The sequence below is a fragment of the Apteryx rowi genome, unplaced genomic scaffold (assembly GCF_003343035.1).
Source record: "Apteryx rowi isolate R43461 unplaced genomic scaffold, aptRow1 scaffold_920, whole genome shotgun sequence".
Lineage (NCBI taxonomy): Eukaryota > Metazoa > Chordata > Aves > Apterygiformes > Apterygidae > Apteryx > Apteryx rowi.
Genome location: NW_020451228.1, coordinates 144,535 through 158,471, shown reverse-complemented (window position 1 = coordinate 158,471; position 13,937 = coordinate 144,535). Strand labels below are relative to the sequence as shown.

The window sequence follows — 13,937 nt, the reverse complement described above, 5'->3', positions numbered from 1 at the left end:
AGTGGGTAATAGTCCGAAGCATGGACAAGCCTTGGCAGTCTTTCCATGACGTCTCGCACGCAAGCCCCTGGCAGGCCACAAACCTCTCTAGACATGAGGTCAGGTCAGCAGATAGATGCCTCCATCCCTTGCAGCAGAGAGTCCCCCACGACAATCACCCGCTGCTTCTCCCGGGCGTTCCAGCAAGGCACAGGGTCTGTTGTCCCAGTTACTTCCCCTGCAGCCATGCCCATCTCCTCCTCATCCTGGAGGGCACTAAACCTGTTCTTCAGCTGCAAGTCTTCAGGAGGAGTAGGAGCCTTTCTCCTCCCACGAGCAGTGACCAGTTTCCAGCCTTCTTCTACGGTGTCATGATGTACCGTTTCACACAGCACAGAGCCCTCTGGCAACTCCACTGCTGTGGGGGGTTGGGACTCCTGAAGCTGCACAGTCTCTGAAAATACCCTGTCTATCTCTTGCTCTGCTTCTCRGATGCTGCGCAGCCTACTGACCTCCTCCCGTAACTCCCTTACCTGACGACACAACTCGCCAACAGCAGCACACCTCCCGCAGGAGAGCTGGCTGCCAGCCCAGGCCTCCCGGAGAGGCCCCAAGCACTCCCTGCAGCCTGAGACCTGYAGAGCTGCATCTACTGTCAGAGGGTCGGTCTGGGTCGCAGCCTCTGACACAGCAACTCCAACAGCCACTGGGGAACGCGCTCTGCGGCGTGTCACAACCATACTTGAGGAAGCGTACACCACGGGGACCAGAAACAAAGCTACCTTCATGCACCCTTCTGCACAAACTGCTGCCTCTGCTCGCTCCACTCTAGGCCTAGCTCTTATATAGGTCTCTCCCTAGCACTGACTCCCAGGGTGCTTGACCCGCCCTAATCAAGGGCCACCGGGATCAAAGGCCCCAACTCTCTCTGGTCAGGGGCAACCAAGAGAGCTCAAGAGCTCGTTAGCAGCAGCCACTCCTAGCTAGAGCTTTTCCCAGGAGAAGTCAAGGCCTCCTGCAGTTGTCCTTGCTTGTTGTCTCACACTAAGATTACTTAGCATAATCAGAAAGCAAGACATACCACACCAACAAAAGGAAATATATCTTTACATTCTCCATGAGAGGCTGAAACAAATATTTTAGCTAGTTTTCATAACTTCTTAGACTTCTAGGAGCTTTGTGCTCAGTAGCCTGGCTTTCTAATTAACACAGACTATGGTAATTGTATTGAACTCAACAACTGTAATTCACTGTTAGCTTTGGAGCAGCAAGTAACGGGTAGAATTACATGGCCTGTTAGCCTTGTGATCAGACTTCTGAATATGAAATAACTTTTCCAATTTTAATGCTTTCTAGCGTAACCAGGCAAGCTAAGATAATTAACGGTAAGCATTAGAAACCCTTGGATGGAGTGTGGTGAACTGATCACCTAGAAATTCATCACTTCTTTGCCTCAGCCATAGTTTTACACCATCAACTACATGATTATGAATTTGTCTCCCTCTGAATGACCCACACCTGAATACCGCCTGATGCTGGAAAAAGGACCAGATGATGCTTTGAGATGTGACCCACTCAGTGCAAACCCTGAGCACATACCTGTTGTAGGTTAATGAGAATTGCCTGCTTTGGCAGGATGTCCACAGATCTTTTGAGCAGTTTTCAAGGACCTGGACAGATCTGAGCCTCAAATCACATATGCTGGGTCAAACCCATTCCCCAGAATATCAGTCCAGTGCCTTCCAGCACACACAAAAAGCAGCAACAAGGCAGTAGCTTCATTCATAAGCTACATGGGAACCCACAGCTTGACTAGAGGGAAGACAGGCTCAGCAAGGGAGTACTGTTGTCCCACAAGCAAGGAAGTACCGCAGAACCACTGCACTTTTGAGCAGGAAGTACACACAGGATTATGAATGCACTGTCCAGGGAATCCCCAAGGGGGATGAAGGAGCTGAAGGCTCTGCTTTTCAGCTTGCACCGAAAACAGGAAGAGCAAGGGCTCTGTACCACACAGCTGGGTGCCAGCTTCACTTCCTTGCAAGGATGAACAAACGGCTTAGCAGATTTTCTTTCTCCCACCAATCTCGCACTAAGCAGACTAACATGAAAACAGATAGTACTGGATATGAATATATTTTGCTTTTGATGCATTCTTCTAAAAAGCTAGGGGATTTTTTTTTCCTAATGCAACTATCACTTACCATGTCCATTATCAAGTGACCACAAATGAAACACCTGTCAGCTGACTGCTGGAAACCAGAATACTGCAAGGACAAGAAAGAATTGGCTTAAAATTTCACAAGGTTAGTAGAACATAAACAACAGCGCATTGTGGGGAGTTATTTGTTTGGTCTTTTTCTGTTCTCCTTACACAAACTGTATTTCCTATTGTTTTGTCAGTATATGAAGCTATAGATGAGGCAGGCCCCAGAGGATATTCTATAAAGAYACCAAATATTCAGTGTTCAGAAGAAGTATTAGTTCCTGTAACTTTCAAGTCCTAAATTTAAGTACAATTAATTATCTAAGTAAATAACATAAACGCATATGCAAATAAGGCATTTACTAGTACGGCTTGCATGTTTATTTGACCATGTGAATCTACAAGCCATGAATTTACTTGTGTTTATCACATATTCATATCATGACACTTGTATCTATAGGCTTGAAAAGCCAAATTCTACCTTTGGTTACACTGTTATAGGTCTACTGAAACTTGTCTGAGATTAGGGTATTGTCTCAGCTCTCTTCTAGTTTGGCCTAGATCACCTTTTGGTTGCTATTGCTAAGATCTAATAGTAAGGAATTGACTGTCATATATGCAGTGTACACCTCAGGCACAACACATAATCTGTCCAATGTTTCAAATCCTGTCCAAATAGTGGAAATACAAACTGGAAAAATGAAATATTTTAGATGCATTTAACCAGATGTTTCCATTTTCAGGCTGTGCAGAATATACTGGCAAGAAAAAGAAGACAATTGACTTCTCTCTGATAGAAATCACTAGACCTCCCCAGTAAATGGGCAAATAAAACTGTTCAAGTCTCAGCAAAGTCTTAGTCTGTGAAAGCTCTGTAGGGGCTATACAGCTTTTTGCAATTTTTGTAGTATCAGGGTAGTCATGAGTTTCTCCACCAGCCACAGAGAGGACTGAGGGGTTGCTCCATGCTCCATGCTCAGGTACATTCACACAAAACCCACTGAGGGCAATGGAAAGACATCCATGAAGGTGCCCAAGCAAAAAAAGTTAACTGGAAAGGGAAATTCACTCAATCTTCTCTAGCCATTCATCTTGCTCTTACCTCCATGGCATTTCTACAAAGATCCATTTTGAAGGAGCCATCACAAGTGGCTACAACTTCAAGTACAAGCTCTGTACTGCAAAATCATGGCTTCTCACTCTGCTACTTCCACTACCACACGTGGGCAGCCACCAGATCACAAACCCAGCCAACTTGCTGAGTCTAGTACGTGGATTAACAGAGGATGTCAAGGGCCAGGGAATCGTACTAGAAACACATGAAACACGGGCAAAGCTGCAGCAAAGGGTGTGAGTCTCCTGTGGAGTCTGAGATGTGATGGCTCTGTGGGAGCCACACTGCCAAAGGCACAAGGGTCAGCTGTGTGCTTACCAGGAAATCTTCTTCACAGAACACCTTTCCATTGACAAAATAAAAAGCTTTTCCTCTCAGCTTCCGACCTAAGGAAAAAAACACAGGGAGAAGAGAAAGGTCAGTAGAGAGTGGGGGGAAAATTATGAGCAAAAACTGGCTGCTGGAGATGCCTTTGGACACAGATCACTTAACCATGCAGCAGAACAGCATCACAAATAACTGAGGTGATCCACAACAAGGACATCAAAGCACCATAGCCAGACTACTGAAGACCAGCATCCACCTCAAGCACAGGCCTTCCCAACCTCCAGCATGTTTTCTCTGTCACGGACAGTCCTCGGTGACTGCTGAAGGCTGATCGCTGGATCCTAACAACAAGAGTCTCACCTCTGGGCAGCGAGATGGTAGGTTGATGAGCCTGGATCACCTCCTGGCAGATTTAGCACAGCATGAAATAACCTCGCAAGAGAGGGCCCAGCAGTAACTGTGGGCATCCTGCTGAGAGAAGAAAGGGTGTGCAGAGGATAATGCACACTAGCTCTTGTTCCTTAACAATTTCACACCAGTGCTGTACCACTGCAAGGTGCTTTGCCTACTACCAGCAGCTGCCAGATAAGATACTGTAATATCTTATCATTCTTATTTTCTGATCTGTTGTGAGTAAAGTTCAGGGCTGGAGTGCCAAACACGCTTATCTCTGTTCTGTACCAGCACATCCATCATTGTGCCGACAAGGTTTAAAAGTTTGAATGTGCTTTGTGTTTTTTTTCAACCCAAAATGTCCCAACAGAGACAAGATGACATAGCTCTCCAAGAAACAGCTTTACATGTGGGGAAGATTTATATTTATGACAGTTTTTGTATTTATGCCTCACATTTACTCTGTTTCCAGTTCCACATAACTATGGCAACACGTGCTTACACTGCCTCTGCTTTTTCTAAATGGCCTATCATCCTTCTGGAAAAAAGGACTATAATTTGTCTACTTATAAAATGCTTCTTCTGGTGCTTCGCAGCCTGTTTTCCCTGCTAAATCAAGGTTTTGAAACTACTAACACCACAGTGGACACATTAAGAAACCCCCAGGTGCTTGCCAGCAGTGGACGTGCCATGGGCTGGTTTCAGGGACCTGCCAGGGACCTTGGGAAGGAGGTCTGAACCTGGACACCTGACACTTGATACACCACACGTGGTAAATATTGTTAAAAAAATTCTCAGCAATGTTGGTTTATAAACAGGCAAGACACAAGTGACAGGTCCAGAGCTCACCTCCGGGTGTTTTATGTCATTTATCTATTTGGTAGCCTTCAACAAATAATCACGCTGGCTGGAAAGGATTAAGAAAAGGAGGAAGCCAAGTAAAGCCAATTCAATAAATGAAAATCTTTATTATCTCGTGTGTACACCAGAGGGCACTCTCAGGCTAGAAAACAACACATGCTGCTTCTCAGGGAAATGAAAGGCTCCAGCGAAGCTCAAAAACTTTGCCAGTAAATTCAGTCAGGCCAACATTTCACCATTCGTCCGTAGAGCTCAATCTAATTTCTAGCCATCAGGGCAAGCAAAGAATGTGGTAGCTGTGTTTCTTGAAAAATAAGCCCTGGTTTGTATATGCAGCAACTTCTTGGATAAGCTGTATGTGTTACTCAGCTGAGGGTTTACTGGACTACATATGAGTCAGAGGACCACTCTGACATGCTTTCCATCTCCATTTCCCTTTTAATCTCCACTGGGGACAACTGCATGACCATTAGATGAGAGATGATCTAAATACAGCGAGCTGCCAGGGTTAGACTGAGGCCTTGGCCCTCACTCTGTTCGACAAGGTCAAATAGTTTCAGCAAGTCCACCATGTGAAAAGAGACACTGGACTGGAGGAAAACCAGAGAAATCAAAAGTATCACAGTGTAGCAGCCCACTGCTTACTGCTGCTCAGTATATTTGATGTACATTCTTGCATGGAGACCCAGATTTCCATTTCTGATCCACGGAGAACTCGCCATGGCCACCCCCAAGGCCAACTCAGCCAGCCGGGCTGCGCAAACCCAGCGGCAGGGACGACACACATACACACATCGGCGGCACCACGGCGGGTGCAGGATGCCCCAGACATTGCTGCTAGCTCCATCACCCACCACCCATCACTCACCATCCCCCCCAGCTCTCCTTCCCCCCCCAACCTTGGGGATGTCCCCATGGATGCTGGGAGCAGCATCCCTGAGGGAGTACGGTGCCTGTGGCCTCATGCCCTACCTACCCGTGCAATGAGCAGCCCTTTCAAGGCATTCTCAGGGAGGTACAGATCCTGCTAGGCAAAAGTATCCAAGGAACAACATACGCCAGGGATGCAGGTTTCCACGCTTTCACAAACCTAACCAAAGCACAACCCATATGACAGGCAGGCAGTGCTGCACGACGGCCTTTCTGTACACAGACTGACACCACAGATAACAGAAGGAAATGTAATTTGCCCTGTGCGTGTATTTTAGTGTTTGCTCCCAGGAGGATACTCATTTTAGGCTAAAACATTCTGCCCTGCTTTATCTCACGCTGATATTCTGCCAAGGTTACTGACACCAAAACAGGGCCCTGAGCCCAAAATAAAAATATCTAATCTCGGGGTTGTTAGCTTTTTGGCCAAATAATCCAAGGTGCGTGTTCACATGATAAATCCTCCTGCCTTTCCATACAGATAAGCCTGACGTTCTCCAGCATTAGCAGGGAGCTCAGGTCCCTGGGGAGGGGCAGGCACGACAGCAGGATGCACCGGGGGATTTGCAATRCAGTTGTTGAGGTTAAGGCAAGAGGGTTACCAACAGGCCTAAGGCAGCAAGCAATACTCAGGCAAATCTCCCACCAATTTATATACAGCCCTGGGATTTGGCGCTATTAAAAATGAAGAAACGAAACATTAAATTTTTATTTTAAGTTACAAGGTAACACATGCTCTAGTTCAGTGAAATACCCAGCTGCCCAAGTGACTTTCCATCCCTATGCGATGTCCTTAAAGACAAGCTGGCAATGGTGAGGAAAAACACACGCACCATAAAATTAGGACATTCTTTTGGACAAAGGCCCTGACCAGTGTGTGAGCAGTACCTGTTCCAGCAGAGAGGGTCAGGCTTGGAGGGTTGCCACCAAGCCATTCTTCTACAGTGACCAAAAAAATCCTCCACCAGGTATATTTTTAACCCCCTGACATTAGCAGGTCAAGATTGATTGCAACAGCCCTTCAGAGGACTGTCACAGCTAGTACTCTGTGTCTAGGGTTTTGCTGTAAGCTCCTTTAGCAGGAGAATAAACCCCTTTAAAAAGGATTTATAATTTGGCTGTTGATTTTATGTGGGCACATGAAGAAGAGGTGCTAATACCAAGAGTACTTTGAAGAGGGAAGAGGGGAATGATTTAATTATTTTCTTTAGGGAACAGGTGGTCATTTTGACTATTTTTAGCTCCACACCTCTCCACGACTTTCTTTTCTTAAAGCATTTGGCAGAAACATAAAAGGAAATTCATCAGAAAAATGAGTAACTGAGTGGCACTGAGGAAAAGCCCATGCAGTTGCTGAGGGAATAAAGTCCAAATCAGGGAATGGTGCCTGCAAACAAAGCAGATTTCTGTGTTTGTCCTTCTCAGCCTCTCCCTCCACACACGTGGATGGATTTCTTACACCATCCCTCTGAGGTAAGGAAACGTCTCCTCATCTTGCACATGGGAAACCAAGATACAGGAAAAGCTCACTTCCCCGTGGCTGAACTGGGGACTGTCCCAGTGGAGCTGGGGAACGGATGTTCTGGCACGTCCACACCAGTAAAACAAACAAGGCTGGGATTGCTTCATAGCGCCGAGCAGAGCAGTGTGGCAATGGCTCGTGTCCCTCCCAGGATGGCGTAGCCTCATCCATACCGCCGACTGGAATCAGCCCCTGGCTTGCGTTATCTCCCAAACCTGGCACTGTCTGGGAGATGCTAGCCAGCATGGCAAAAACCATGCTAGTAAATAAGCAACATGAGTGTGACTGGGACAGTGCCCAAGCCTCTGAGCCAGCCCTGTTTTGTTTGCTAGCACAGAGGTAGCCACTGGTCCCAGCTCTGTGGCCAACGCACAGGGCTGGCCTCTGACCCAGCGACTTGCGTTTGCACATGCAAAGGCAAGGTTCTGGGGACCAAAACACGTGCTTATTTCCCAGGCTCATCAGAAATGGAGAGATCCAACAGCAGAAACTGGTGCTATTTACTTTTACAAATGTGACCTCCACTTCTTAGAAAGTGCCGATTTTCTTTTCCAGTGTCAACGGCCAGCAGATCCTGTGCTGGGCTTTGCTAAGTAGTGAGAATGCTACACATACTTTAAATTAACCAAGTCCCCCTCACAGTGATACTTCTGACCCTGGGCCGGCAGAGGCTGGCACAGATTTTGTCTGGGCACAGACATGCTGTCATAATTTCACCAACAGGAAGCATCAGGAACTCAGACTACATCTAAGGAATCACAGATTGATCACTGCTTAGTTTAAATATGCATCACTTTGAGATGACCGCAGAGATGACACCCTTTGATAAACCTAAGAATGTTAATGCATGACTTGCCACTTTCAGGACCAATTGCTCTAACACGCTTCTTAAAATGCTGGCTCCTGACCATATTTTACTTTTCCTTCACCCTGAATTTACCTCTTATCTGCAAAAATTCAGACAATTAAAATTCTTTGGCATTTCAACCCTATCATCTTCACTTGTTATTACAAGATTTCATGTTCCTTTCCCTGACAGGAGGTTTGATCCTCGTGCTTTTATGTACTGCTCATCCTTTACATGTCTGTCTAATCCATTTAGCTGTGGGACCTTCAGGATGACCTCAAGGTCATTTAAGCACCGATTTCAGAATATTTCAAGCTTAGTCAGTAGTGCCTTTGTGCTAAAATAAACACTCTTTGCCTAGCAGCTGATAATAGGCATACCACCAGGCTGCACTCCCAGGATGCTGGTGCTTTTGTCTGTATCATTTTCTCAAATGACAGCTCTCTCCTTTTGAAGTTTATACAGGAGAGAGGTTTACTGGGCACTTGCAATGGCTCAAGGAGGATGTCGGGAGCTCTGTCATTTACTTGCTGGGGAGTTGGACCAAACTCGCTCTTTTGAAGTTGCTTTTCCATTATTTATTAAAAGGAGGATGGGGTCACAAAGCCATGTTCAAAGGCAGGAGGTTACTCGCAATGCATATCATTGTACAGGGCCATCTTCAGACCTCAGAGCCCCATGGGGATGTATGACCAAGAGCTCTGCATTGCGGGGGGGCGGGCAGGGACTCCACCTTACCTGCCTAAGCACCACGGACTTCCCTGCAGTATCTGCACAGCAGATAGGCCAGAATCACTGCATGCCAGCAGCTGCTTCTGGGGTCCCTTTTGGGCTGAGAGTCCTGGGCCTCTGTCATTAAAAAATCAGTTCTTAGAGTAGTGCCACAGCTGTAAGATGAATCTGGACATGTGATTACTAATGACAGATTAAAAAAAATTTTTTTTTCAGTTTCTGGAGTCAGTGGGTATAACCTCCTGACACGGTCAGGAGACAGCAGGCTGGAAACACCAACCTGCTAGGCACTATGGATCAAATAAAGCTCCTCCTCAATCCTGGATGGCTCTAGCTCAAGCTGCAGTCCTTCCCCTGTTTCTTATTCTCCCCATGTAAGGCTGTGAGGAGGTTCAGATCCAGGTTTGTTCACAGCCTGTAGGCACCACAACAGATACATGCAGGGCCCAGAAACCTCAGCCCCCCCCCCCAGTCCCTATACAAAATTTCCTGCTGCCCACCATTAAGCAGCACTTGAGACCAACCAGTGCCCAGCCGGCAAATGCTTTTTTTGGAGCCCTCTGTGCATACTGACTTCACTGATCTGCAGCACGGGGTCCTGCTGTGCACGGCAGCCTGGGCACAGCATCAGAGGACTCTAATTGATTTCTGTTTTTTGTCCCATTTCTGCTGTCAACCATTAAAGTTGGATGCAGCAGAGAATGTGATGCAAAAGTGTTAATATTTCCAATCCACTCTTAAACTGGGGCTGCACGAAAGAGTCACTTAGGTGTCTGAACATACCCCAGATCAGGTATATTCAGACTACGATTAATAGGCAGATACGTCAGTTCAGATCAAAGTCTTGGTGAAACAACGGCAGAAGGATAGGGTATCTCTTAAAAGCAACTGCTCTAAGATACAGCAGCTCCATTAACATGTGAATTGTTCAGCCTCTCTCACTTGACTATAGCAGTTGTACTGTAAAATTGCAAAATGCCCTCCACGGTCTTACAAAACATTCAAGGAGGCAAAAACAAAGCTCTGAGAAAGATCTGAGGCCAGAGAGCCCAAAGCAAGCTCTGGCTGCACTGCACGTGCCACAAATGGCCAGCCATGCTGAACAGCAAAGCAACCACAGGTGAGGGCAGAAAGGGCTCTAAAAAAGGAACATTGCAAAAACACAGTAAGCCACACCACTGAGCAACATCTCTCCTGTGCTAATGGTAAACCATTGCAAAAACCTCCCCAGTAAATTTGAGTATTTTTATTTTTGAGGGAACTGTGCACCAGGCACCCCAGGAGCTTTGACACTGAGAGATGAGATAAACTCAGCCTGGGACAAGGCAGAGTCGCAATCGGTGAATCCCTGCTGAGGCGTCCCATTTTGACCCAGTGCTCTGTCTCCCTCCGTGCTGTTACAGGGATAGTGGCTCTGCTTTCCCATGCTGAATGCTCTGCACTCCCAAACCTGAATGCAATCTGGGATTGCTCTGAAGACGGAGAAAGTCACGCTGACGCCATCACCTACCTGACTGCCCCTGATCCCGGAAAGGCTCTTGCTTTCAGAGGAAATGGGAGGGGGAGGTAAGCTTTGCTTCCCCCAAAGTGCTCTCTGAGAAATGCAGCCAGATAAGAAATGCTTAGGGAAAGTTTGAAGTTGTAATTGGATGAGGTTTGGAGAAGGAAAACTTCAAAGCGTTCCCTTACTTTCTGCTGTTGCTGCCTTCAACACGAAGAGCAGCAGCAGCAAACTTTCCAGAGTGGTTAAAAATACTGCTTCTCACTCTGGCCCTACAACTAGCTTTGAATGGAAACTACAAGAGAGATCAATTTTTAAATTTCTCCAGCTGTGGAAAGCTTCAAGCTAGTCCCTAGAAAACTATTCGCAGATATCACTTAAAACTTTGTTAGGTAACTCCTACAGTTCCTACAGCAGAATTAATCTTATACCTGCTCTTAACAAAAGCAGCATTCTGAAGATTACATTAAAAAACAAACAGACCAGAAAGACTGGATATGTATCCCCTACAGGTTTCAACTTTTGTTCTCATTTTGCCCTGACTCTCGCGCAGCACAAACCCACATGCAACTGATACAATGCATCCACACAAAACACCAGGCATATCCATAAACCCTGACTGCTTCTGCTACCAACCAGCTGCAGACTTGCACCTTTCCAGCAGGGATTTCTATTGAGGACACTTGGACCATGCCAAAGCTCCTTCACCTCAGACCCCAAAGCAACCTCAAACTTGTCTTTTCCTGCCCTGGCCAGAAGAGGAACAAGCAGTGTCATCCTACAACGAAAGCTGCCCTGCCCTGATGTTTTTCCACACACAGCAACCACTTCCTGTGGCAGAGTGGGGATTTCTCACCAGCGTGCTGAGCGACTGAAGACAAAAAGTCAGTAAGAACACGGCAGCAATTTAGACGGGAGCTGAAACATCCATGGATGCCTTCCTTGTCTCCAAACTGTCTGTAATGCCAGGATGTCCAAATCTTTACTGGGACTGCTTTTGCTGAAAATACATTGTTTATTACACTCTTGCATGTTAATTTTATTAAAGGGATGCTGTGGTATGACTATTAGCTAACACTTAACACTGCCCACTTTGAAGATCTGTATATTTTTCACACATGCAGATCAACTTAGTGGTTTTATATACAGAGTTTGCACGAGCCAATTACAAGAAATAAATCCTGCCTCCACTAGTGTAGCTGCTATTTTTCGCATCTGAAGATAATGGCACACATACCTGTGCCTAACAGGTTGCTGAGGGGAAATTCACTGCCCAAGGCTGTCTGTTCTTCTCTCTGGAATTAAGCTGCGCTTGCACAATAAGGTAACTTTCTGCCTGTAGTGTAATTTAGCAGTATCAATAAAGACCATGGCCTTGTTTTCCTCTGGGTTATATACCAATACGGGGCACGTTTACACAACATTAGGCCAGAGATACCAAAAGCTGCATAGCTGTAAGTAGCCATGCTTTCTAATCACAGCAGCAAGGCTAATTAGCCCAGTCAGAGGGCTACGCTAACAGTTACGCTGCTTTGTACCTTAGCTACCTTGTTTAGTAAACGACATTTGATACCTCTAAACACCACTACCTTGTGAAATGTAAAAAACTCCCTCAGAGTAGCAAAACAGCCAACCCGTGTTATTTCAAACCCTACCACTGGCACAGCAGCCTGTTACCCTTACACACACGTCAACATTAATCTGAGCTTTAGGAAAAAAAAAGAGTAATGAAGACATGTCAAAGGTTGAATTCTGTACTTTGGCAAACATACAGGATTCCTGCTTCTTGGCAATACGGGATCAAAATCTATTCCTTGCCTCAGATTTTCTGCTTTAGTTTAACATCTAAGCCTCCTTCATAACACCTTGCAATCAGTTCTTTCTCTCCAGCTTCCTTCCTCGCCTACTAATTTCCTTCATAGTCATCTCTGACACCTCCCTTGCACTTTTTTGGCTTTCAGATTTCCTCCGAGGACCCAGTGGCTCAAGTACAAGAGCCGTCTCCTCTAAAGTGCAGTGCTGGCACAGCTAACAGGGTCTATTTCCCAGACAACCTGCAGCAGTCAGATACACGCCTGGCTGAGTCCTAGAGAAAAATGCTGAAACAATACAGCAGGTTAGATAGATATCTATCATTTAGAAGGTCTCCTTACTAGTGAAATAATATCAACACCTGAAAATATCTGCATTTTTTTGTGTTCTGAGGACATATCATAAACTAAATGAGCTCTGATTATTTTTCAGATAAATGAGAATACCTGTGATTTCATAACAACCTAAAAGGTTAATGTGTAACAGACTATTTGTTAACTAAAAATGTTTGTCCAGCAAACTGAAAAAAAACAAGAAAAAAAAAAACAAGCAGCAAACAGATACCTTGAGTTGGCAGGAAAAGCTGTATGTTTTTGAGGGTTCTTTTTTAATTCATTTCCATAGCCTTCATTTGAGGCAAGTATTTTTACTGAAACAGCAGAAACAGCTCAAAGTTTCTTTTTTCCTCTTACCCTCTACAAAAAGCTACCCTGTTTGTATGTCTGCTTTGTAACAAACAAGAAGATAAATGAGATATTTATGTCAAAGTAATCATTCTAAATCTGTTGTTTTGGCCTCTATGCCATATTTTCTCCATTGCATACCAGTGGCTCAGATAAAACAGTAAATTATTTTTCCTGGCAACTCAAGCCCATACCGTATGCATAGCTCTGCTCAACAAATTGCTCTCATCCATCATTTATCTCTGAACATATGTATATCAGAAAACAGAGGATGTAGAAAATTCAGCTCCATGAGGTATCACTCCCCCCCCCCCCACCTCGGTAGACCCTCTCAGCTTTCTGTATCTGGGAAACCAAAGCAGCATTTGGATGCAAATCCAACTACGAACAAAATTAGAAATTCTTACGAAAATGAAAATGGCAAGACAGCAGACAAAAATATCTGCAGGACAATATGCTTTACCTTAATAGGTAATTTTGTATATTTTATTTATTGGAGTGCAGATATTCAGTGTTTGTTCCACCAGCGCAGAAATTTTAGGATTGAAATCACAAGCAACCTTGACTTCTCAAAGACAGTTTGTACTGGATGGTGTCCAAGATGAACTCCTCTTGACCTTAAAAACACAATCTAACTACTCACTTTTCAGAAAGAGTCTCCACATATGCTGCTCAAGACATGCTTTGCAGCTAGGCAGACAATACTGTCCAGGCAAATATTTGTTTTTCTGGCAGTTAAAAGTCTCCTCGTATTTACCCCAGTGGTATCATGGTACGGATCCCAGAAGGCCTCCAAAAAGGCGCGTGCTCCCTGTGCTAATGACAGACCTGAATGCACTTCATCTGCATTGCGGTCAATGTCCTGGAAGAGAGAAATAACCTAAATCTGTAAAGGAGGGGGGGGAGATTCTTCCTAGGTACATTCCCTCCACTACCTCAGGGCAGAACAGTTTGTGCCATCCCAGACATCAATTAAGCAGCTGAAATCCAGCCTGTTTAATCAGAAAGTCAACTCAGCTACGCCTTTACA

The 13,937-nt window shown here is 45.3% G+C and overlaps 1 protein-coding gene across 1 annotated transcript in view; it reads right to left on the bottom strand.

Annotated features, from left to right (window-relative positions):
* Window positions 1–13,937, bottom strand: part of LIMD1 (LIM domains containing 1) — a 51,201-nt gene that overhangs the window by 18,767 nt on the left and 18,497 nt on the right. Inside the window, exons 3-4 of the mRNA XM_026091755.1 lie at window positions 3,618–3,685; window positions 2,184–2,246 (exon numbers count right to left, since the gene is read on the bottom strand). Coding sequence (XP_025947540.1) covers window positions 2,184–2,246; window positions 3,618–3,685 — 131 coding nt within the window. The remainder of the gene's footprint in view (window positions 1–2,183; window positions 2,247–3,617; window positions 3,686–13,937) is intronic.